Here is a 25,947-nt window from a genome sequence, read left to right as displayed (position 1 = left end):
CCTGGTGACTGTACCGTGTACCAAACTTTGCTGCATGGGTGGACGCTCATTCCGGGTCTTGGGAGCTAAGTTGTGGAACTCCTTGCCGCTGGACATCCGTGGCATGGAAAACTTGGTTTCCTTCCGGAAAGCGGTCAAAACCCTGCTGTTTCCTCCTCCTTGAAGCTGCTCTCCTGACGCGGTCAGCCTCTTTGGTACTGCACTTGATCCACTAGCGCCGGGACGCCCCTTTGCTGGGGCAGCTGTCGCGCTCACACAAACTTTTAACATGCCTCCAATGTCAGAATTGCATTCCTAACACCAGTGACATGTTGATAAAAATACAGAACAGCACATTGCTCATATAATTTAGTAAAGGAAGGAGGGGACGACATATGCTGGACCTCCAGATTTCCCTTCACAGCCTTCTATCGTCTTAGGAGATAAATACACACAACCTCGAATCAAGGACAAAGAAGAAAGAAAACAAGCATTAGCAAAGCCAACTGGTCGTCCCTATGTGAGAGCTATTAGCTTTGCCAGTGTCTCTTAGCCATGTTGTACAGCAGCATGGCTACGTTCAGCACGGCTAAAAGTAGTGATATGGCATAGCTGGCCTTAAAGGTTACATGCTCCACATGTGCCTTTCCAAGTAGCACGTACCCCTGCCCTTGGATTACCTGCTCTGCGCCCTGTATGCTTTGACTTTCATTTTCATCAACACTTGTAACTGTGATTACAATTTTTTAACAGTGACTGCAGAGATGTTGGTCGAAACAATAAGGCAGAAAGGTTGGAAGACAGCACACAGTTATCAAGGTCTCTATTTTTACAGATGGCTGCCTATTAATGTCATTGTTCATGACGTTCTTGACCTATGGAATTTGGCAGCCTCCTCTTTGGACTTATGTCTACGGGCTTTATATCATGAAATTAATAAAATATGTGTACACTCACGCTATTGGATGGAAATAGCGTATATGCATTATTGTAACAAGCTGCTTTATTTCCTCAACATTCTTAAAATTGATTTGTATGATTCTGTTGGATTATAAGAAGATTTTGAATCTTGTTTGTACCACTCTACCTTTCCATGTATTACCTTTGGCTATAGCCTCGAAAAAGACCTAAGCAGGGGCGAAACAAGTGTGGGCTGAAACCATCTATAGAGCGTCTCTATCCACATCTCTGTAGTCACTGTTAAAAAAATGTAATTAGATTTATGACACTGTGTGATTCTTTGTATATCAAGGCCAAGTAAACTCTCAAAATTTGAAGTTTTGAAATAGACAGCCTATTGATTTATTTCTCATAACCACTACATTCACAAACATGTAAACTCACATCGCATGATGTCACGCTTTACAGGTTTTAAGGAAACATTGACAGACATGTACAGTGTATTCAACACAGTGTATATATTGTGTGAGATGTGTGGCCTTTAATAATAGCACGCTTAATGTCGAAGCTTTCTATTCAAAAATACAACAATGGTACGGTACAGTAGTCAAACATCTCTACCTTTAGAGCAGCATAAAATAAGTAAACACAACAGTAGTGCTCTAAACGCTAAAACACACCTGTTGCCATGATGTGTGTATCTGGACCAGGGAAGACGTTTCTAGCCCAAGTGTGAACAAAACAAGGAATAGCTGAGAACTCATCACTTATATCCTATATTAGTTGTGTTTGTATAGGTCAATTGGTGCGATTATTCATATATTTTAAATGCACAGAAAATATTTCATTAAACAATATAATCAAAAAAACTCAAAATAATTTATATGAATTCTTCAAATTTTGAGAAAATCTTCATGCCTTTTCCTGCTCAAACGCCGCAAGCACCATAGTTTCCAGAGACTAAAAGCTTTTAGGGCAGAACTGCACAAAAGATAGCAGCATTTGGCTTGTATTGCCTAAAGATTACCTGTCAAGAATAAAATATAATCCAGGAAGAAGCAGATTTTTAGGGCCAGCTGTGAAAGTAATTTAACAGCATATCTCCATCTGCCAGTCGCACCAATTCACAAACGTACTCAGTATACCCCAGATCGAGATCTTCATTTACTTGATAAAATCTGTAGCAACAACACCACAAAACAAGAAAAAGGCACAATTGCTATGGAGGTCTCATGAGGCAGGGGGAGTAGTAGGGCGAAGAAATGATACCTCAATTATGTCGGGAGCAGCAGACCGGCATTGATTAACTTGAATCAATCTGTGCTTGGTCCCTGATCCACAGAAATGATCAGAATTGACGTTTCGCCTGCAGTGGCCAATTAAGGAGGCTGTAAAGTAGAGTGACGGGAAGTCAAACATGGTAAGCAGAGGGTGGGCCCCAAGCCCTCTTTGCATACAATAGTGCCTCTCAAGCGAGACACATGTGATAGCAAATGCTCTCGCAGGCTGGACCCTAAAAAAGCTAAAAAATGTTGTATTAGATCTGAGAGTAAAATGGTTAAATATTTGTGAAATTACACATCACGTTTGTGGTACAAATGGAAAGTAAATATGAGTACATTATACTGTAACATCAGTTACCCTTTTTAATTCACACAGACCTCTTGACCTATTACATCAGGTACCCATTTTCATTCAGGTAACTACATAGCCAGTCCTCTTGGAATGGAACAACAGGACTTTGCGCAAAGTAAATCTGGAACACACACAGCGATGTGTATAATATGTGGTGTCTACGGTGTTCCCTTCAGTGATTCTGGCATTTAGCTACGTGAACATTTATATCCTTCACAGTGCATCTAGGTTGTAAATATGCTTGGTTCGTGGGCACGTAGGCCTTCAGGCGTGTATATACCCACTTTATCCAGTGAGTCAGTTTGCGGACAGTAGTCTTCCTTGCTGATACCACAGCTCGCTACAATTACCTGCACAGAACTACATTAAAACTATTTCATATGTCACTTTTATAGACTGCAGTCTACCATGTAACATCAAAGACACTCCTTTCCTCCATGCCCCACCAGGACATAAACTGAGTACAGTTTATGGGGGAAGTCTGAATTGCTTCTACACAATAGACCACCAGTTGTGGTTATAAGAAACCAGTCCATACGACGCATCCTAATGTCTGGTTTTCTGACAGCTTAATAGACTTTTATGATTGTATACGTTTAAATCCTTTACAGAGCCCCCTCCATGGAGCCCCCACATCCTGAAAGTCCGAAGATGACAGTGCTAAATAAGTGTAGCTGAGCGACGTTAGTTACATTTTCTCCTTACAGAAAATTGAGTTGCAGTGATATAAACCAACATAAACCTGGGACAATCTGGATTTTGCTGCCCATGCATGAGGTATCTCAAGTGCACCGTCCTCCTGTTATAAGCAGTGGTGACTGGTGTTTGAAGGCGGTGAAGGGGTGGGTCACAGGGGCAGAGGGGAGGAGGCAATGAAATAAAAATTAAAATAAAGACTTAACTGTCTGCTGCTGTCACCCGCTGTCGCCGCTGCCTCCTCTTAGTCCTCTAACCCTCTTCCAGGGCAGGAAGCAGAATGACTCCGGCTCCCAGCATCCTGATAGCCAATCACAATGCTTCAATGCAGCGTTGTGATTGGTCTGAGTGCCGTGGTTTGGCACTCACCCAGAGAATGTGTGGCTGGGCATGACCTCCATGGAGAACATGCCGGCAAAGACGGCTGACCAAAGCCTCCTGCGCACTTGGAGCGGGCAAACCACTCCTCCCCTGTTCTGTGAGCAGAGCAGCAACACCCCTACCCAGACTAGCAAGGGGAAAAATAAAATGATAATAACAATGAGTCCAAATATTTTTAAATGTTAGCTAGGCATGGTGCTGCAGATCATCCCTGGTTTTGTGGATGTAATGTCATTTGTTTATTGTTGGACTACCAGAGTTTCATGAGAACCAACATTAGTTGAATACATACATTGTTAGAGCCTAATCCACAGTACTGGGGTTGTGTATAAATCCAAGATGCTACAATGGCCAGAGATAGTAATTTAAGTATAAGCTACCTAATGGATAAGAGTTTTATCTATCTATCTATCTATCTATCTATCTATCTATCTATCTATCTATCTATCTATCTATCTATCTATCTATCTATCTATCTATCTATCTATCTATCTATCGAGTGGCATTCAGGCAGAAGAATTTGTTCCTACATGTATGGTGACTGTTTGTGAAGGAATTTGGGTGTTTTGCTTCCCAAGTCCAAGCGCATTTCAACCTGCTTTCTCTTGGTGTTCCATGGCATCAACCAAATTTAAAAGGGACATATATTGATATGAGCCCTGCTATTGTCCTGGGCCACACAAAATAAGCTATGGTCACTCCGTTTTCAGTAGCCACATTCTTGAACAGGGGCTGTATTCAACAGAAGTGTTCTTGTGGGATTTAATTACCGGTCTAATAACATATATAAACAACTGAAGGACCAGCGATTTCTTCTTACTGAATTCAAATATGTTTTCTACATCATGTGTTAGTGATGTTTTCTGAGTGTGAATTATTGTTTAGTAAGAAATGCTTTTCTGCAGTTATGAAAGGGAAATTGCTACCACAGAGGAGTGTTTGCGACTGGGCAACAATATGAATCTTCAGCTTAAGTAGGAGCAGTCCGTGCAGGTAGGAGCGGTGCGAGCATGGCTTTCGACAGACGACTCAGAGGGGAAATCAAATAAATAAATAATTAATTGTCCATTGTCGTCTTCTGTCAAATCCCCCCCACCGCTTCACCACTCTTACCTGCATTTTCGAATAAAAACTCCACTATGCTGAAACTAGTGTGTCACATGTTTAGTCATTTTATTGGTGATGTGTCACTAATCACAATGTATATATGCTTATTAATTATTTTCTGCTGGTTCTGTTTATATATTTCTCTGAAAGAATTTCCTTTAAGAACGATTTCTCTCTGTTTTTACCTTCTCCAGATGTTCCTCAGATGTCAAGGGTTTGATTGTGTGTAATGGGGAACCTTGCAATGATAATGACTGTATCAAGAACATCAAGACAGGCGAAGTGAAAGATGGATGTGAGTTTGTACCAGAAAAATTTCAAGATGCAAAGACATCAATAATGTATATGCAAGGTCTATCTTCAGTAAGTATTCTCCTAAGTGAACACCCATTTATTCCTCACTTTACGATAATAATAATTTCCCAGTGAAGTTTTTCTCAATTATATGAGTTAACCACCTCATATTATCTTAGTCAAAAATAACATTGAATTTAATGAAATAGTATATTTTTCCTGCCTACATTTATACTTGGTGTCAGTTTGTTTTCCAGTTTTATCATCTGGACGTTTACACTTACTTAACCTTATTAAATGTATTTGTCACATTTATGTAAGCAATAATATAAACATGTTTTTAAAGCAACAGATTGTTTAAACGAATAGCATCTGTTGCCATACATGCCAAAACAATGCGTCAATACCACGAATGTGCCGTTACGTCAAGTTCGATTACAACTGAACTCATTACAACAACTTCCTTTAGGAAAGCACTGGCCTTTGGAATAGTTTAAAATAACATTCCAACTCCAGTCAGTTTATAAATAGGGATGGTATTGGACTTAAAATCCAACACCAGGCCAAAACCTCATTCTCTAAAGCTGGTCGTTTTATCATCTCACGTTGTAATGGAACTCGTGTTAACGTCACAGTCATGATACTGACTGCGTTATCAAGGCCATACTTTGTAATGCCTGCATTGTAATAGATGTTTCCCATTAAAACATCTGTTAGCAGAGAGATTGTGTACGAATTATAAATAAACCACACATCAGATCAGCCTCTTACGTTAGGAAAACCATAGGCAATTCGTAGTCAAGCTTCATCAAGATAGGTTTGGCAGCTGTCATTTTAAAAGATCATATTTATTAATAACGTGCGAGCAAGACCCAGATCGGGTATCAGAGCGCTGTACAAAGAGGACAATTAACGTTGCCATGAAGAGACAGTAAAAGTACGATACAAAAAAGGTAGCATAGGAGGAACCAGGTGAAGACCCTACTAAACGAGGCTGTGCAGTTTAAGCAGTGCACTACGCCCCAAGAACGATACAGTACATATCCAATCGAGTACATATTTTAAAAAAGACATAGAGCAAATGATTGTCAGGTATAAATTACAATGCACAAATTAAAAAATTATTGTCAAGCACTCAAGGGAAGTGTTTATCACATGACATAGGAGCTATTGCTGCTGAAGTTCTTCCAAAAGTAGCCATTTGACTTGTTTCTTGAATGAAGCAGTTGACGGGTTAGCTCTGATTTCCGTCTGTAGGGCATTCCAGATTGTTGGAGCCACCAACCCTGAGAAAGTGCAATTGTAAGTTCTATTTTTGTTGAATTTGGGAGGTTTCAGGAGTAAGGTATTGGAACTTCTTATGTTTCGACTGGAACCAGAGGGCTCGAGTTTCTTAGCCATGTAAACGGGGCTATTGCGGTATATAGCTTTATGTGTCAGACATGCTATCTTGAAGCAGATCCTTGCTTCAATGGGAAGCCAGTTAAGTTGAATTAGGTCAGGTGTAATATGATCATGTTTTCTGGAGCCTGTGATTAGTCTGGCAGAAGCGTTCAGAGTAGCTCTTAGCAGAGCTAACCTCGCTTTAGAAAGCCCTGCTAGGGTTGCTAAGCTATATTCTACTCGCGAGATAATAAGGGATTGGTCTGATGACTGGTTGTCCTCGGGAGGTAGTAAAGGTTTGATTTTCCTGATATTGTTGAGCTGATGATTGGCACTCCTAGTAGTGGCACTGATGTGTCCTTGCATGTCTAGATATTTGTCCAGGGTGACACCTAAAGAGCGAGCGGAGTCTACCACGTATGGGGCGCAGTTGAGTGCAGAGATATTTTTGATCCAATTTTGCGTTGGAGTCTCTTGGTTGCAGGGTGTAATCAGGAGAAATTCTGTTTTGAGGGAGTTTAGTAACAGATGGTTATGTGTTAGCCATTGTTGAGTTTTTTTGTAGTGCTCCATTAAGAGTTTTAATGTCATCTGGAGAGGAGATCTTCAGAAACAGTTGAGTATCCTCCGCGTACATAGGGTATTATGAATACTACTTCTGCCTATGGGCAGTACTAAGATGAACACTCTGTTGTGGAGCATTGATATTCTTTATTAATGTGATTTGACAAATGACTCCCAGTTGGTTGTATGAGCTCTCCTAATAGCTCCTACTAGTTCATCATAGGGCACAACTCTCTATCTTCTCTCAGGCATGCTGGCATCATACATAATTGATTTACCTTATTCTTTTTGGTTACAAAATTGTTCAGTTAGCACTATCAGATCCACTGACATGCTTGATAATAGCGAACTCCCCTCCATGTTGTCATTTGGCATGGAAGTTGGTGGTAGAATGAGTGAGTTGACTGCCTTTTTGGAAAACAGCATATTATTATGAGTTATGTTGGAGTAGAGAATTTTCACCCACCTGCACTCTGAAGACACCAACTTGTAACCGAGTGTGTTGTTGGTGAAGGACATTGATTGGCTGAGTGGCTGTCTAACTGATGGCTTCACTGTATTTCAAGCATGCCATTCATTACTTTAAATGGGGGTCCAAGTGTTGATGCTCTCCCATATTGATAGATGGTTCCACTCCATTTAGGCTACCCACAGCCTGTCTAAATGGCTTCTCCCCTTGAAAGCACTAAAAGATTAGAACATAAGAAATAAAACAATTCTGATTGTATTGTCACTGTTTTTTTTTCTTACCATCTCATTAAGCTTTCAGATTCTGTTTGAGACTCTTCCTAAACATAACCTTACAAGTTGAGCAAGGCTCTATCTCAAGATGTCATTAATCATCTTGGATCTTATATGTAATCTACTAGGAGACCTCACATGCACTTTATGACCGTTGGACTTTCTAAATCGGCTCCCAGACTGAGGTGAGCTTGAGAGGGCAATCTGCATCGTACGTCATCTTTTCTGAAGTTTAGAACTAAACAAAAAATGTTCCTCACTTTTTTACTGATTTAGACTTTGCCAGTATTTTACAACTATATATCTACATGCTCCCCTTGTTAGAATATTAGATTACAGCGTTCACATCTTATTCTGTTCTGCAGTGCTCACACTTCAGAAATATTGCATAAGGATACATAGTGTTTTTTAGATAATGAATCGTGTGCTTCTTCCACAGTTAAAAGAAGACAACACTGCCCCTTGTCAATAACTTTCAGTTTTGATTGTTATACCACAGAAGATAATGTTCTCTAAAATAGAGAAGTCATTAAAAGAGATTGCTAACACAAAAGCTTGTGGGCATGATAGTATCCCAACTGAAGTATACAAGGAATTTGCACAGGAACTGCTCTACTTTAAACAAATCGAATTATCAAATCAAGGAAAGAGTGGACACTCCCAAGTCTTTTGAAGAATCAATAATAGTGAGTTTTCTTAAGACCGCACCTTTTCTTACAATGCATCCAGGCTATGGAACTCCCTTCCCCTCCACCTACGTGTAGAACCTAACCTGCTGGTCTTCCGTAAACTTTTAAAGACCCTTCTTTTTTCACAACCCGGTTAGTCCTACGCCCCACCTCTCTCGCTCACCATGTCTGCTAGCGCTAGGACGCCTCAGGGTAACTATCGCGCTCTACAAATCATCTTTTCATTTCATTTTCATTTCATTTCAAGAAAGATAAACCAAGCATGAAAGTACATTCTTATCAACCCAAGTCTGCTAAATTCAGATTATAAATTTTTTACTGATTGAACAACAATTTGTGGTTGCTCTAGGAGTGTTGTGTTCATATAAATAGTCTTCATTTTGTTTGTGATCCGATTCAGGTCCTGTCTTTCCTCCATGATGGTTTCCGTAATACAGTGATTTGTGAACCTCTGAAGTCTTTGGGCCTGATTTAGATCTTGGCGCAAGGGTTACTCCATCACAATGGTGATGGATATGCAGTCTGCTGAAATATAACTCTCATAGGATATAATGGGATTTATATTTCAGTGGACAGGATATCCCTCACCGTTGTGACGGAGTAACCTGTCCGCTAAGATCTAAATCAGGCCCTCTGTCTAGCCCTGCAATTGTGTGTATTTTTTTCTCCGTAGGATTTGCTGCTTGTTTGGTGAACTTTAAAATCAGATTATATTGAGCATGGTCCCTTAAATTTACTTTGTATCTTGTTCTTCCTCAACTTCTTTTGATCTATCTGTATCCTCCATACTTCTGAAACAATTCCACACTTTCAGCACCCCAGAGACAATGTCTATCCTCAAACCAAAGGCATTAGAAGAATAATTATACTCAGGAATTATGCATTTTCCAGACTATTGTACCTAAGAAGCAAATATTATTGAATGGAATTAATGAAATGCAAAAAGTGAATAATACATATGTATTAATAATGCTTTTGATGAATGCTAAACTGAAGCAGCAGTGCAGAATGACAAAACCTCATGGACATGAAATAGGTATTTAAAGGTAGGCTAGCATGCGTATCTTGTGATTTTTTTTCTCTCCAGCTTATATCTCTGGATTGCATAGATATGAGAATAATGGGGCAGTGCCTCCTCCATTCCATGGAAAGGGTCGAGGCGAGAGGCTGTCAGATAAATGTGTTAGGGGAAAGGTTAAAGGCACTTCATATAAATGTGTCTGAATTTCCTTGTGACCTACTCCCATTTAAACAAGCATTTGCAAAGCAATAGGTCTCGCATTTGTTAAAGTTAGAGCTCCTTGTGTTGTTTCTTGGCTTTGAAATTGACAATGTTTTTTACTTTAGTTTTTTTATTTGCATGCTTTGTTCTATTGCTTGCAAATAGTTAGATAGCCATGGAGGCACTGTGAGGAAGAGCAAGGGAGGGAGAAGGATAGAAGGGACATTGCTTTAAGAGACGAGAAATGCTGGGATGGGTGATTAGAGAGGTGGTGGGGGAGGGGTTTATCTGCAAAGTGGGAGGGTGTTTCGGGGACGGAAGACGGAACAGGAGCCCTCAGAAAACTGTGGCATGCCTACAAAAATGCACAACCAGTATTGCTGGAAGGTGCAGTGGTGAAATATGAATCACAACATGTGAGTGGCTGCGGCAGAATAGAGTTGAGATGTTACAGGAGACCGTGCCGTGGACTACAGGAAGGGCGTATGCACTGATAGCAGAGCCCGCGCTGGAAGCCATGGATGGGGGAGGGACGGGGAATAATGGCACATAGAGGAAGCGTCCGCAACGGCGCCCGCTTCACGAACCATGAAGGGCGGGCGTCCGTGGGGGGGATGGCGAAGGGGACAGACCGCATAGTTATATAATGCAAACACTAAAACCACAACTCCCAGAAGGCTTATTACAGCTGACCACAACAGTAGCGCTTCACTGCAAAGTCTGTAAAGTGAGGCTGATGAGTTTGGATGTGAATAATACCAATCTGGCCACTTTGCAACCACTCTGTCTTGCTTTAATTAGTTATGTATTTCTTTTTTATATTTAAAACCTTTTATTTATCTCCATCCCGAGGCTGCACTTTGGAATAGAAAAATGTCAATAAAAGGGCATTTCCCCCATTTCTTTTCTGGATCCATTTAACAGGGAAGCAACTAAATCAAAGAAGGAAATATTGGTTGTGAACCGTTTCTTCAAGTCACGGTTTTCAGTAAGTTAGGAGCAAGACAGAAAGATAGGGAATAATAGAAAGAAGGGGCCTGGGGGGCAGGTGCCATCACAGAAAAAAAGAGGACATTATCTGTGTCTGCTCTGGGCAGTAAGGAAGAGATAGAATCCTTTTCCTTCTCTGCTCGTGCCCGAACGTCCACGAAAGCAAGCCGAGCCATGAAACTGAAACCGAGCGAGAGACGGACCATGCAGACCTCAGGACTAAAATTACGGCTTGCAAATGTTAACCTTTAGATCACAGAAAGGTGTCTTAGAATTATGCACTGTGTTCAGCATGAGAGCCTATACACCTACGTATCTGCCCATGAGTACCACAGTGGAATGGACTTGCGCACACCAGGAGGTGAATACGGAAGCCTGGCTGCAGGCTTCTCGATCTGTGAATAGATAAGAAAGTTCCCCTCGGACACATATTAACCTGAAGAGCAGATGGAAACTGTAGTTAGGCGGTGCTGCTTCCGGAATAAACGGAAGTGAAGCATCGCCTCTACAGCCAATAATAAGCCTTATAAGAAAAGCTATGATAACTTTAAACAAATGGGAAGAGGCAGGAGAAATTAAGCGGCAGTAGGCAGAGTTTGTCCCAATATACAAAGTACTTAATGCCTCGTAGAGGCAGCGCATGCGCTGCCCTATGCAAGACCTAAAAATGTAATGGGGGATCATTTTGTGTTTCATGAACTTTTCATAATGCGGGGATTGACCCTCTTAACAAAAATCTATTGTATTTGGGTACTTCAATGAACCTACTTAGCGGTACAATGCAATTTACAGTAGCTCTTGCACTGGGCTGCCAGATTTTTGGTTAAAAGGTAATATTATGCTAAACATTGCTCTAAAGCAGAATGTAATGATGGTAAAAGGGCATAAACATGCTTTATTCTGTTACTTTTATAGGTGGTTGATTTCTGCGATGAAAAAACTCACAACACCGAAGTCCCACACTTGCAAAACAAGATGTGCAACTACCAAAGCACGTGGGAAGTCATCAAACAGTCCGCTGACTTCAAAGCAACTTCTCCCATAAGTGGCACTAGCCTCCCTGATCCACCATCATTCTCCCTACTTCAAATTAAGGACAGAGTGGTCTGCCTAGTTCTTGATGTTTCTGGAAGCATGAATCTGGTAAATAAATGCAAATTTAATCATGAGAAGCAGGTTTCTTTATATTATAGATGGGGATAATCAAACTCTCGAAAATATGTGTTTTCTAAGCAAATAATTAAACTGCGAAATATAAATGTATGCCATATGTTGCATTTTCCTAGGATACATGACGTGCTACAATTAATTTCATTTGAACACTACTGGGAAAATATAGTTTTTAAAATATAATCTGAATTGATAACTTCAATTATTTTGCACCATAAGTGTGAGAAAGAGATTTTTATATGGAACTACTTAGAGAGACTGCCTGGTCTGCAGTATTGTGCCCTTGTTAATTGCTGAAGTAGATCGGGTCTAGAACATGGAGACCTTTGCAGCCCATAATAGCCATCTGTAATAGCGTTTGTTTATTCACTGCAAGTGCAACCGCTTGCCTTCTTTATAGTTGTCCCCCTGTTCATAAAGGAAGTGTACCTAATACTGACGGAGGATTGCTGACTAAGGGAATTTCTGCAAGCACAAGGTGCTTTGTAGGAAGTAGGAGTAAGGGGACAGCACTATTTCTGGGACTGTGTGATGGGGCAAGGTAGAATGCATTCTCTCTGTGTTTAAATGTATGCCTTTAAACCTATGCTCTCCAATTCGCTGCTACCCTTGGGAACTGCGTCTTCATTGTGGAAATGTGTGTCTCCCGTCCAATGGGTACAAAGTACTTTTTCTTTTTATCCTTTGTATTCTACTGCTGTGTTTTCAGAGGTAAAGGCTAAATGAGCAAGGGTTCTCCTGGTGTATCCAATTCATGCTTCCGGAATGTTCCTGGAAGGAAAAATGTCTCTTGGGAATCTCCTGTTAGGTCCTAGTTCATGTCTGTGTGTCATTCTGTAACTGTGGCTCTCTGGGAACCTACCCTATAGGGTCTTGCTAACTTGAGTAACATGGTAAAGGCTTTACTATCCAGGGTCATCTACTCCAATTCCTTACTACAAGCTTCAACTCTTGCTGCTCTCAAAAAAGCCCCTACACGTATGGAAATAGTGGGCACATATGAGTGGTCCACTCTCTTGTCTTCTTCCTTTTATTTTCTACTTAGTCATTTTTGTGAGTAGTATAGCTATTAAGGACAGAAATAGATAATGGGAATCTGCTAAGGTTGTGGGGGGGCTGTGTTATGTTGATATTTGACTCACTTTCATCAAACTCATTTTTACTTCTCTGCACTTAAGACCTCATTATGAGTTGGTCCAAGTTTGCGCCGAGATATGAGAGGACCTGAACTAAGTTTACAGGTCAGTATCTCAATCTATTACAAGTTTTTCCCCAAAATGGAGAATAACTGCTCACGTATGGACTTGTTGGTCGATGGGTACTCTTATGCCTGGTCGGGTTGTGCTGTCAATGCTGCTTGCCCCAGCAGTAACCAATGCAGCCATTCTAAGAGGCCTGGTGTCTCGGGTCCCGGAGATTTCCAACCTAATGATTCCAGGCCCTGAAACTCTCATAAATCCAAACTGCGTTATTTCACCCAGCGTTATCTCTCTGGGTGAAATAGCACCACTCATGTTGATCGCTTTAGAGTTTTCTCTTGAAAGCCAAGAGTAGGGATGATTCAGTGTGCTCACCAATCTATGCTTTATTTGTTGGTAGTGTAAACAGAGCTAGAAAGGAGGGGGGAGAGAAGGAGGATAAACTAAACTAGGTCGGCCTCCAGTCTATATCAGAAAATAAGGAACCCCCTGTGAAGGGTTCAGAGACCTAGTTTGTGTATATGGTAACTGCTAAATTTTAACAGTGTCTGCCATAATGGGAAAGAAAAATTTCTTTCTAGAGTCCCCTCACTCACCGGGGTTTCCCCATGGTGACATGCTTCATCATTGGGGCTTCCCAGTTCTCTACGAAAAGGGGCGTCGCAGCACGCCCCTTTTCGTAGAGAACTGGGAAGCCCCAATGATGAAGCATGTCACCGTGGGGAAACCCCGGTGAGTGAGGGGACTCCAGAAAGAAATTTTTCTTTCCCATTATGGCAGACACTGTTAAAATTTAGCAGTTACCATATACACAAACTAGGTCTCTGAACCCTTCACAGGGGGTTCCTTATTTTCTGGTAGTGTAAACAGACCAGGAATTGTGGGGCATTAAGGGTACTCATGATAAAGCGAGAAAGTAATAGAGGCCATTCCGCATAGCAGATACTAATTAACTGGTTTCATCTCTGTAGCAATTATGACTGTAGGCTACATTTATGTGACGAAAAAGTGCTTCTACATTAGGCTCAATTTCTCACCACTAAGAATCTTCTAAAAAAAAAATCTTCAAAACAGTGCATTTCCAATCACTTTTACTAAATTGGCATACTGGAGGACCTGGTTCTGAAGAAATGAAGGTAAATATAACTCTAGTTTGCACCTGGATGAACCTTCTTTGGATTCACTGAGGGCCAGCTGTATCAAGATTGCATTTTGCGATTCTATAATAGCGAATTTAACCGATTCGGTATTATAGAATTGCAAAATGTAATGTATGTAGGATTTGGGCCAATTTTTGCGATTCCTACATATTCCTTAATCGCTATTAAGGAATACCTTACCATTCATTCCCATGGAGCTAGAGGCCCATAGGAATGAATAAGAAGACATTTGCAATGTGAGAGTACCAAATAGGTACTCGCAAATTGTGAATGGAATTTCAAGGGTGATAGGGGGGCCAAAAGGCCACCCTGATGCGCCCCAAAAAAGGTACTTGTGCACATGTGGCACACATACATGCCCTAAGGTCATGTATGTGCGCCACATGGCACATGGCACTTAGAAAAATGCAAAAAAGTGAATTTTTCTAGTTTCTAGGAATTTGCAAATTACCACCAACTTGAAGTTGGTGGTAATTTGCGATTCCTTAATGCAAAGTCACAATTTGTGATAGCTACAAGAATTGCTTCTAGGGAATCGCAAATTGCGATTCCCTAACTGCATTAGCAATTTAGGTAATCACAAATAATTGCGATTACCCATATTGCGAATTCAAACATTTTGATGCATTGCAAAATGCTTTTTTTGCGCAAACTGCCAAATTCTGCAAATCAGCCCGTTCGTGATCGCAAAAAACTTTGATACAACTGGCCCTGAGTGCTAACTTGAAGTGTGAACCAGGATAGCCAAAATAAGGCAACTTGGACACAACTTCACAACAAAGAAAGAATAGTGGTTTTGAACCTACTGTTCTTTGTGTGCAGGAGGCCACTATTCCCTTGAGAGAGGAAAGACTACATGACTGTTGGTGAGGTTCCCCTTATGCAGATCCCCTTATGCAGATAGCAGCAGCACTGCTTCGTCAATGTCAGTGTCAGCTTATAGTCAACTGGTGCCTGCTTTTGAAAGGAGGCCAATGTATTAACCATAGAGGGTTTGAGGGGTGCAGACTTTGACTTTTTACCCCTCCGCTAGAGGTTCCTGGGAAGGGGCCTTGGTCGTCCCTGGAACTCTCCTTGCACGCTTGCAAACAACACAAAGTAGTTTACTAAATATGAATGCATTTCTTTTTTTAAAAGCGACATTTTTATTAGCACTTTGAATTTAAATAACCAAAGAAGAATTTAAAATAAAGTGAAAGAATATGTTTTTTTAAAAAGATGATGAATGTGCCCAAGCAAGAAGTTGCTAGGTGCATGAAAAAAATATACATTTCATCTAAACCTATAATGGACAATCAATTATAACAAGAATTAAAAAATAAAGACATACTAGTGGAGCGAAAAGGCTGCAACCCACAGTAGCACGCCTATGACAATTACCTTGAAGGCCAGGGTAAGCTGTGATGCTTATGGAAGGCTGGCGACATTCTTCCTGATATTTCATTACTCTCCCAAACTTGACCCTAGGCTTAACACAAAGATTACAAGTGACAGCCAGCAAGTGTTGGTCGGTGACTGGTACTTCCTCAAGGGTCACTTTGCATGTGTGTATGCTTCAATAATATAAAGACTGGACAAAGTTGCTCTCTCATTAGCAACGAGTCACAACCCATCGAAATCAGGGAATGTCTGACTCTCACTGTACAGGCACTAACATTGTGCAGATTCAAAGTTTTTTTTTACTGAAGGGACCTCACAAATATCTGTTACAGCTTGTGTATTACCAAATTGCCTTAGACCTGGAGAAATGGGCACAAAAAACCAGTTGTTAATACCAAATTGCATAAGACCTGAAGAAATGAGCACAAAAACCTGTCGTTATTAGTGGAGAGTTTGGATAATATGTCTCCAATTGTCTCTTTAAGCCTACTTGGGGGGCAACATATTTCTGATATAATTCTATATTTTTTGAACTGGCAATATTTGACAGGTTTTTCCTTTTGTCCAATATTTTCCCATCTTGCTTGCAACACATTTCCCCACAATCTTAGAAAATTCATTGGTGCACTTAGAACAATGTGACTCTAATTCATGTTAAAAACCCTTGTTGTGATAAATTTTGAATATTGGCGTTTCGTTTTTTATAGGAGAAACGCATCGATCGAATGCGGCAGGCTGCAGAGCTGTTTCTCTTGCAGGTCATTGAATTAGAATCTCAAGTTGGCATTGTGGTGTTCAGCAGTGGCGCGACGGTAAAATCCCTGCTTACTGTCATAAAAGATGCTGAGTCGAGACAGCAGCTAATTGCTCAGCTCCCAAGAGTGGCTGATGGAGGAACCAATATCTGCAGTGGAGTAAGGACTGGTTTTGAGGTACAGTTTTTGCTTTCTATCCTGTGCACTTCTTATAACATGCCACATGATACAAATCTTTATTAACCACTGAATAGGAAAAATATCTTGATTTCTATGTACCGTGTGTGATTTTTCATACATACAGCATAATTGTATTAACAGCAATTATGCAATCACAAAACTGCTGGAAGTTCATTCCATTGAATGTTATGGAATGTAGAGAAATTGTGTAGCCATACAAATTCCCCGTAGAATGTCCCAGTCTTATAATCAAGCAGAATACACCGTAAAGACTTTTAGTGATGAAAACAGGCTCTGGGACCTTTTGGACATAGGTCTCTCAGATTTGTAAAACACAGGCCCTAATTACGATGCCAGTCAGATGAGTGGTTGCGGTCAAGGGACTGGGCAACAGGTAGTCGGCAGTCACAACTGCCTAATTAGGATCCGCCCGCTATGGAAGTGGCCAGAAACTGCCTTTTGGCATTGAGGCTTGTGCTGCAGCCCAGAAAAGATCTGCATCGCAAGCCCCAATGCCAAAAGTCATGTTTTTAAACATCCTTGCACCCTGAGATATGGGGCATGGATGTTTGTGGTGGCCCCTGTGGTGCCCACCTGGCCTCAAGGTGGAGGCTGTGGAGGGACGGGGGCACTGCTAGGGGCCCCCAAGTCCGTTTCCCACAACCTTTTAATGGAAGTCGGATCGCCACTAAAAGTCTGTCAGAAAGGTCCATTGTAATCCCTACGGCGGTGCCTGAGCAGGCACCACCCCCATTGTAGGGAATATATTCCGACTGCAGGACCGACGGGCTGCCTCACACATGCTGTCTGACCGATCACATTGTAATGCAGCGGTCTGACTGGTGCTTCAGATGTCGGTCAGACCGACACCGACATGCCGTCAGTCTCAGACTCAACAACATCTTGACTTCCGGTCTTGGAAGTCAGATAAGAATCTGCCTTAAGAACTGTATTGTGTTGTCGGAACAGATACCTGGAAAGCAAATCTGGAACTTAATTTGCATCTGTACTTGCAAAAATCGAGGTTCAGTCTGGTGTATGGAGCAGTGACAAATGAAAAGGCTTTTAAAATGATTATTTAGTGAACCAAAAACCAGTGGATTTTGGTTAAATGAGAAAAATGATGGTCCTTGGGAGAAAGGCCAGGAGCCAAATAAATAGAAATACTGTGGTCAATGATTGCTTGAATGATTGTCTTTCTTCCAGTCGTCAGAGAGAAGAGGAAAAATGCTGCTAAGTATTTGTTTTATAAAAAGCAGGTTGAAGTAAGTTTATTTACATGAACTTTTGTTGCAGGGAGTCTGCTCCTCAACAGAACTGTGCACAGAGACCCAGGACCTCAGTGAATTGTGGTGGACCAAAGAACTCACCTCAGTACTTAGAAACCCTAACCAGCTAGCATCAGTGACACATTAGGTCTTTGTCCTATAGCAAAGGAACCAATCATTAGACAACCCAGAACATGCGACTTAGGTTATACTCAGGAATGGTGGGAAACAAGAACACTCTTTCGTTATACTCTCATACCAGTCCACAACAGGAGTAAAAAAGAAACACGGGAAAGGTTAAAATATTTATTTTAACGGTGTGCTCTAAGATGCAGTATCTTTGCTAACATAAGCAGACATATGATTAGAAATAATATGACCAGCATTGTTACAATTCCATAAAACACAAAAGTAGAAATCATATTACAATGATGGTGAAAACAGGTCTTATAGCTCCTACTATATCACCCTCTCTAGCTAGGAACTATGTTTTATAAAATATAGAAGGACTCTTAGGCTTTTGTGGGGGACCCCATACCTCCAAGATCAGCAGGAGTGTATCACATCAGGATCTGCAAGAGCTCTCTGTCTCTCTGGAAAACAGAAATCTTCCGTGCCTGAAATCATGCCTACAGTGCAATATTAAAGGCGGCAGAATCTCCGTTGCTTTGCAGCTGCATGTATGTTATGTCTAAAATGTGAGCCGATCAGCCCGAACAACAGCTACCTTGTTATGATAACCTTGGAGGGTTTAGCACTCACTGTGCAGACTAGGGTCGCGTTCTCATGTGAAATAATTCACGCAGCCTAACTTACAACAACAGCTATATGCAGTGTTGTGTGCAAAAGCAGCAAAAGGTAGAATGGCGTTTAAACTTCTAATAAGCCTATGCTAACATAGCAATGTGCTCAAATGAGGCTCAGCCGTCACTACACTTTGTAAGCAAGAGCATTATTGACTGTTATTCTTAGGTTGCTTACTTTGCTCAAGGATTTCGAAGAATCACCCTGTGTTGGCATGTTGCCTGATATGTTAGAGTGCCACCCTGATCTGTGGTAAAAGTATCAAAATGCCTAGCACAGATGAGTTACTCAGTGCGTGAAAAGATCTATACAGCACTCAATTGCTATTTTTCTCCTATTATCACTAGAAAAGGTCACAGATGAGGGTCACTTGACTGCCCTTGTCAGCAACAAACGTAGACTCATTACTATGGTTTGGTGACAAAATATTAGGGAAGCAAAAACTCTGTGCAGTGTTTATGATTATTGTTTCTAGCATTGGTGCAGAAAAAAACTTCTTACACAGGCAATTTGTGTTGGTGTGCATTCAGATAACAGATGAACACAAAATGCTCTAAGTTGCAAAGGCAGCACTTTATATATTTAACGGAGCATAGAGAGCACCTGTTTGTAACCCTATGAAGACAGATTTGTCATGATTCCCAGATCCATGCATGAATGTCTCGTGCAGTCCAGATTTTTTGCTTTGCATTGTAGGAGTTGCAACCTTCTAATTTTCATCACATTTTAGGACTACATGTCTTAGAATGCAAAAAACAAACACTCCACTATATGAGCAACTCTCACTTGGACCTGGGAAACTTAGGAGCTCTCTTAAGCAGAGTATGGGGGCTAGGGGGTACAGTTCTTCCTACATTTAAACGATGGAATAATTGAAAGATGAGGAAGGCAAGTACACTATTTCCAAAAGCTCAAATACTAAGACGAACCAGCGTGGAAATTGACAGTTAAAATTTAAAAGTGAATAATGCACTTTAAATGAGGAATATTAGGAAGTCAGTGATTACAACCCATTCATTTATACTGCTAGGAAAGATAAATTACTATAGATTTGTAGACACCAATCATTCTTTATATATGGTCACTTAGAATTTAACCATTCTTTCTGTTTTATCTACAGCCTTGAAAAAAGCTCCTTGGTGAACCTCTCCCTAGCAACCAAATGAAATAAAGGATACTTGATTATGAATGAAACTCTTAAAATGCATTGGTCCAGTCATACATTTTCATATTTAAATCATGCTTGTTTTCTAGAAATCTGTTGCTACTGCTTTTATTTAACTGGTATTAGGAGCATTCCCAGATACACTCCCATTGTACTGTCATCAACATTTGAAAAGCAGTTTCAAATAAGGTGTCCATTGACTTTCAAGTATATCTTAAAACGCTAGAACAGATTGCAGTAAAAGTGCTGAAACTTAAATGTTAAGCACAAACAGCCATGCCAATGCTTGTAGCAGCAATAAACAAGCATTAAAGAATAGTGCATTTCATTATTTCAGTCATAATCACCTGAAACACGTCAGCCTCTACAGTCAGCACTCCTCCCTAAGGCTTTCCTTAATCCAGAACTCCATACATTAACCCTTCTTACTCTCATCTTAGTTTGCAACTGCACTTGGGACCATTGATGTTGTATGTACCACTGTGAAGTGTCTTTGTTTGTGCTGAGTGTACCCAGTTGATGGTACACCAGGCATGGAGAGGGACAGTGCATACTACAGTAGATGGTTGCCTTCGTTAGAGGCCTCAGTGTTGCCAGTAAGTATTTAATTAGTAAAACTAACATGGCATATTAGCTAGAACCTTGTCAAAATTATCGCTGTTTTAGCGGCAGGAAACTGCCTCTCAAACGGCGATAATGGGCTTGCTAATATGGGTCATAGAGCTTCAATAGAAGCCCAGGTTAGATGGGCAGGAAATTTCACCTGGGCTTCTATTGGGATTCTATAACGCATATTAACCAGCCCATTATCACCATTTTAGCGGACGTTGCATGCCGCTAAAACAGCGATAATTTTAACGAGGTTCTAGCTAATATGCCCCTAACATTCTCTGAGCCAGTGTTTTACAATTGCATTTGTCCTTTCTCTGAGTTAGCATGCTGATTAAAGCAGAAATATTGTTTAAAGGAGTTTCAGTTTAATCTGTGTCAGTCATTGCTATCAAATCATTCAATTGCTAGGTTATCAGAAAATTGGATGGCAATACGCATGGGTCGGAAATTGTGCTCTTAACTGATGGAGAAGACACTGGTATAAGTGCTTGCTTTGGAGAAGTTTCGAGTAGTGGCGCAACAATTCACACAATAGCACTGGGACCAAATGCAGCCAAGGACTTGGAAAAACTAGCAGACATGACAGGTGCAATTTTTATGATCAATATGGCAAATTAATCGCTTGTGTCAGTGCGTGGTGGAAATTGTATTGTTTGTGCAAAATTGGCATCAGCTATTCTAAAGAAATGTCTTGGAAAAAGAGGACGTTGTGCTATTGGGCCCTAGAACTACCCCAATTTCCCCCTCGACATCCCTTTCTCCACCCCTTTGAATTCTCTTTTTTCTTGTTTCTCCTTCTTTTCCTGTCTTCATCTTCACCCACCTTCTTCTACCTCCTTCTCCTCCATCTTAATGAAATAGCTTATTTTTCATTTGAGGGGAATGGGAACTACATATATGCAAAACGGTCCCCTTTTAGCAGCCCCAAAGCAACACCAATAGTTTGACTTATAAATAATTTCTATATTTCAGAGGGCTTTAAGTTTTCTGCAACAGACAAGCTTGATTCAAATGGTTTAATTGATGCTTTCAGTGGAATCTCGGATGGAAGTGGAGTTATATCACAACAATCTATTCAGGTTTGTTGGTCTAATTCACTCTTTTATATAGAATACTACATCTAATATTTAATTTTCAGCTTATAACTTGCCAGCCCTCAGCTTCAGACTATAAGCTGCATGCAGCAATTGCTGCTGGCGTATGGGTGAAATGACTGCATTATACCCACCCAAGAAGCTATCAGCCCCAGTTCACAGTACCTTAATGAACCATTGAAATAGCCCCAGCCACATAGCAGCCAATATCATGCAGTTGGGATAGCCTCAAAGATGATCACTGACTAGACCACATAGCACCCAAGCCAGACTGGCAGAAGAGGAGGAGAGAAAATTAGCTTTGAGTGAATTTGACATTCCCTACCTTCAGACTAGTTGTTGCAACATGGATAGCTGGTAAGAGCTATTGGGGAGAGAATAAGAGACATTTAATGTGCGTGGCTGTTGGGTGAGTCATGGATTGTGTATATTTTTATCCATTCTACGTGCAACAGGTCCTTGTGCCTAAACAGCAGTGGGGGGCCAGCCACCCACGACTATGCATGGCTTGTGGTGGGCCTTGTGTCCAACCCGCAATGAATGGCCACTGTCCACTGTGCACTTCAATGGCGGTTTACGGCCAAAGAGTAGTCTGTAAGTGACTCATAACTATGCTGAAACATAATGAATAGGAAAGTAGCTAAGGGATGAGTTTCTGAATTTTTAAAAATCGCCATCACGTAGCTCCGTGCAAACATGAAAAGATTACAATACTATTTTCTGTTTAAATGTTATATTCAATAACTGTTCATGTTTGGCTCTGACTATAAAGCACTGTTTTGTCTTCTTTCTTTAACATTAGCTTGAAAGTATTGCTGATGCAGTTGAGCCTGGCCAGCTATTACGAGGGACTGTGGCTTTAGACAGCACTGTCGGGAATGATACATTCTTTTTAATCTCATGGCAACCTGATGGGACTCTGCCACTGATTCAAGTCAAAGATCCAAGTAACAAAATCTACACCATCAAAGACTTTGTGCAGGATTCAGTTCTCCATACGGCACGCCTCCAAATCCCAGGGACTGCAATGGTAAGGATTATGTACTGTCTTGTCCTCTCGTTATATAATATGGCTTTCTAATGTGCAATACATTATGCTGGTTCTAATAAAATCTTTATTAGTTGTATTATAGTGCAGCAATCAAACTTAAATCTTGCAAAAGGTCAGATTATCACTCATTTTCAGGCTCCTGTGGCCATGTTTGTGCTCCAAGCACCCCTCATTTCCTAACCTCGTTTGTGGTAGAGCTTTGAGAGTCCTCAGTGTCAGAACCAAAAGGTAAGTAAAACACAGCCATGTATATTTATGTGATTCCAAGAAAATTGCCATTACTTCTCCCTAATACCTGGTAAGTCATCAGTAGTGATCAGAGTACACAAGTGAGAATCACCAATTGAAATATGTATAGCTGCATTAACAGAGGGTATCTACAATGTTGGAGTTTGCTGATAATGAATATTGTAATTTAGCAAGTACAAATAAGGCACAATATATTTCATTGGGTGAGTCAGATCTTATCCAAGAGATTCCTCTGACTCTGCCAATTTTTAGGCTAAAAAAAATTAATGTGTCATACTCTTGCAATCAACCCCAATGGAAATCGAGATTCTTGTACTTCAAGTACTACCTAACTATGTAACCTTTAGACCTGGCATCCTTGGTTGTGGTTTACCCACTAATTTGTTCCCTTCAACCCTCTTGTTTGCTGACGGCTGAACTCCGTCCTTGCAGTGCCATTTACAAAATTATGTTAATTCAGTCTCTGTCCCTTCAAGGGGCAAAGGCTTCAATAGGATGACAGTGGATGCACAATGAGAAGGGTTATTGAGAAGGGGAAAGCTGAGGTTCCATGGAGCAGTGAATGTTATCCCATTGCCTGCTTGCTAACATTCACTAAGGGTTAGACCTGGCATCCTTGGCGTGGTTCTCCCCTAAATCCCCTACCTGATTTCCTTCAATCCTTAGGTTTTGCTGACTTTCTTTTTGCTGGCTTAAGGACTCTGCACACTTTACCACTGCTAACCAGTGCTAACGTGCTTGTGCTCGCTCCTTAAAACGCGGTTAGATTTGCTTATACCCAATTAGCATGTTAGATGTACTTGTAAGTCCTTAGTAAGGTGGCACTACCCAGGCCTGTTAATTTAATGCTACAAGGTGGCTTGCAGCACTGATTGTGCCACACACTTAATTAGCCCCTTTAAACAAGTCCCAGGCTTGCCATTGCAGCCCGTGTGTGTGGAGGTTTAAACTGCCATTTCGACCTGAAAAAATAAACATTTTACCAGACCCAGACCTCCCTTTTTAATATATATAAGTCACTCTTTGGGTAAGCCATAGAAAGTTCAGAGGTCAGGGTGCAATGTATTTAAAAAGTAGGGCATATACTTTTAAGTATAACATGTCCTAGTAGTGAAACACTCTTAAATTCATTTTTCACTACAGTAAGGCATACCTCTCCCATAGAGTAATATTGGAGTTACCTTATTATATTTGCTAAATTATCTTTTCCAAATGAGAGCAGGTAGCTTGTTCATGTTTGGTGTCTTAGGAATTGTATTGAGAAATCCTCTCTCATGATGACGTCGTATTTGAAATTATAATTTTAAGAAAGCCACTCATAGAAAGTTGGCATTTTCCTGCCTTAACTATTTGGTGCCTGCAATATCTCACTGCATCACATAACTGGGTGTAGATGACAGTCGGTCTTTGTGGATTTCTCCTATACAGTTACACGCAATAGAGAGCTTAGGTGTGCCTTGATGGGCCATCACTGGCAGTACGGGAGGGAGGAGCTGGGCACAGCCCTACTTGTACTTGAACAGGCTGTGCCCTGTCTCCCCACAAGGGGCAGCATAACCCCTGTAGTTAGTCTGGGGCCACGTCCAGGTAGACAGGGCACCTGTGCACTTCAAAGGCACGCCTCTATAAGTTTGCCCAACTTCAAAGGCAGAACTGATTTTATATACTGAACCTCAGACCACACCACTGATGTTCTGGTGAAGGGACTGTCACTCTGCTGGGCTGCTGCTCTGAAGGAACTGCTGCGCTACTGTGTTGGCCTACTGCCCTCTTGTCTGGGTGAGGAGGACTCAGCCTGCATCTCATGAACCCAGAACCCAAGAATGACTCTAAGGGCTAGTTGTCTGGCCCCCTGATCTGAAGCCTCAGGGACATAACAGACTTCCAACCACCCCGCAACTGCACCTGGACTTTTTTATCTGTGAGTCTACCCTGCTAAGTGATGCCACCCCAGTCCAAGGCCCTTGGAAGAGGGCCTAGGTGCTCTCCCAGCCCCTGTGGACCCAGAGGAACCAACAAATCTCCTCTGTTGCACAGCTCAACCCTAAGCAGAACCTATATATTGCAGCTGTTGTGTGGATTGGAATTCTCACTAAGACCTGCATTGCCTTCGAAGCTGCAGCCTCCTCGGAACAACCAGAGCACAACACATTCTTGATGCAGCCCTCTCATCCCTCCTTGATGACAGCCTCGACAACTATGCCGAACCCTGGATCGCAGCTGTAGAGCTTCTCGGACCTTACGCATCGCCCATGGTACAACGCATCCTCGATGCCGGACTTTGCATTGTAAGCCTCTGTCAATGGAATCCTCAACAACCACACACTACCTCACATTGCATCCTTACCACATCTTAGAACCAACACACTGCCTTGGTTGGTTGACACATCTTCGACGTGAATCCTTTTAGCGCTTCGCAAACCAGTATTTAAGGTACTCTGTTCAGTGAGCTTAACTTGATCCCTGTAGCCAGAATGCACTCCATAACAGGTGGCCTGAACTTGTGCCTTTGTCCCAATATTTTTCGACCAGCTAGCCACAGTGCTTTTTGGCGTTTTACTGAGATATCTAAAATTACATATCTCCTGTTCTACCAATTAGAATTGTGCTGGTTTGGTCTCATTCTATTTAGTAAAGTTTACTCTATGTGTCAAATCTGGTGTCGGATGTATTTTGTGTGGTCCTCTCAATTCATTACTGTTTGAAGTCTTGCCCAAACAGTTTATGCATTTCATTGGAAGTAAGTCTGACTGCTCTGTGCCAAGCTACCAAGGGAATGAACACAGGTTAATTTAGGGTTGGCCTGTGTACACTCACCCTGACAAGGTTTGCGGTTACTGCTTGACCATTGCTCAGATTCCAGTCAACCAACACCCCAATTTCTTACAGTAACATTGACACAAAATCAGCCACCACAGTGGTGGCAGTACCTTAATTTACAAATAGTGATTGCCATAATTGTACATCCTTTGTAGAAAAGTTATATACCATTCTAAAGTTCAGCTAGGCGACAATTAAATGGTGTCCTGCCTGGCTCAAGTTCTTTATATTCCGTTCAAATACAAAACACGGATGAGGTACGCTTGTTGCCACTTTAATTATCCAGCTAGCAAAGAAACTAAAGACTTTAATGATCAGGCTTTGTTTACAAAAAATTTAATTATTTAAAAGATAGAAAAAAAGAAAACTGCAAAAGTGTAAGGGGTGTAAAGTATGAGTCGATTAAAAAGTAGATGGAAAATTTAGGAATTTTCCAAACAAATGTGACTGTTTATCAAA

The 25,947-nt window shown here is 41.1% G+C and overlaps 1 protein-coding gene across 1 annotated transcript in view; it reads left to right on the top strand.

The window, feature by feature from the left end:
* LOC147665808 (calcium-activated chloride channel regulator 1-like) overlaps window positions 1–25,947 on the top strand; it is a 108,061-nt gene that overhangs the window by 5,161 nt on the left and 76,953 nt on the right. The window contains exons 3-8 of the mRNA XM_086949468.1: window positions 4,893–5,061; window positions 11,497–11,724; window positions 16,198–16,422; window positions 20,683–20,860; window positions 21,247–21,353; window positions 22,171–22,398. Coding sequence (XP_086805594.1) covers window positions 4,893–5,061; window positions 11,497–11,724; window positions 16,198–16,422; window positions 20,683–20,860; window positions 21,247–21,353; window positions 22,171–22,398 — 1,135 coding nt within the window. The remainder of the gene's footprint in view (window positions 1–4,892; window positions 5,062–11,496; window positions 11,725–16,197; window positions 16,423–20,682; window positions 20,861–21,246; window positions 21,354–22,170; window positions 22,399–25,947) is intronic.

The sequence above is a fragment of the Lissotriton vulgaris genome, unplaced genomic scaffold, assembly GCF_964263255.1.
Source record: "Lissotriton vulgaris unplaced genomic scaffold, aLisVul1.2 SCAFFOLD_3944, whole genome shotgun sequence".
Taxonomy (NCBI): Eukaryota; Metazoa; Chordata; class Amphibia; order Caudata; family Salamandridae; genus Lissotriton; species Lissotriton vulgaris.
The sequence above is the reverse complement of the archived record's forward strand: the minus strand, read 5'-3'. Positions and strand labels throughout refer to the sequence as shown.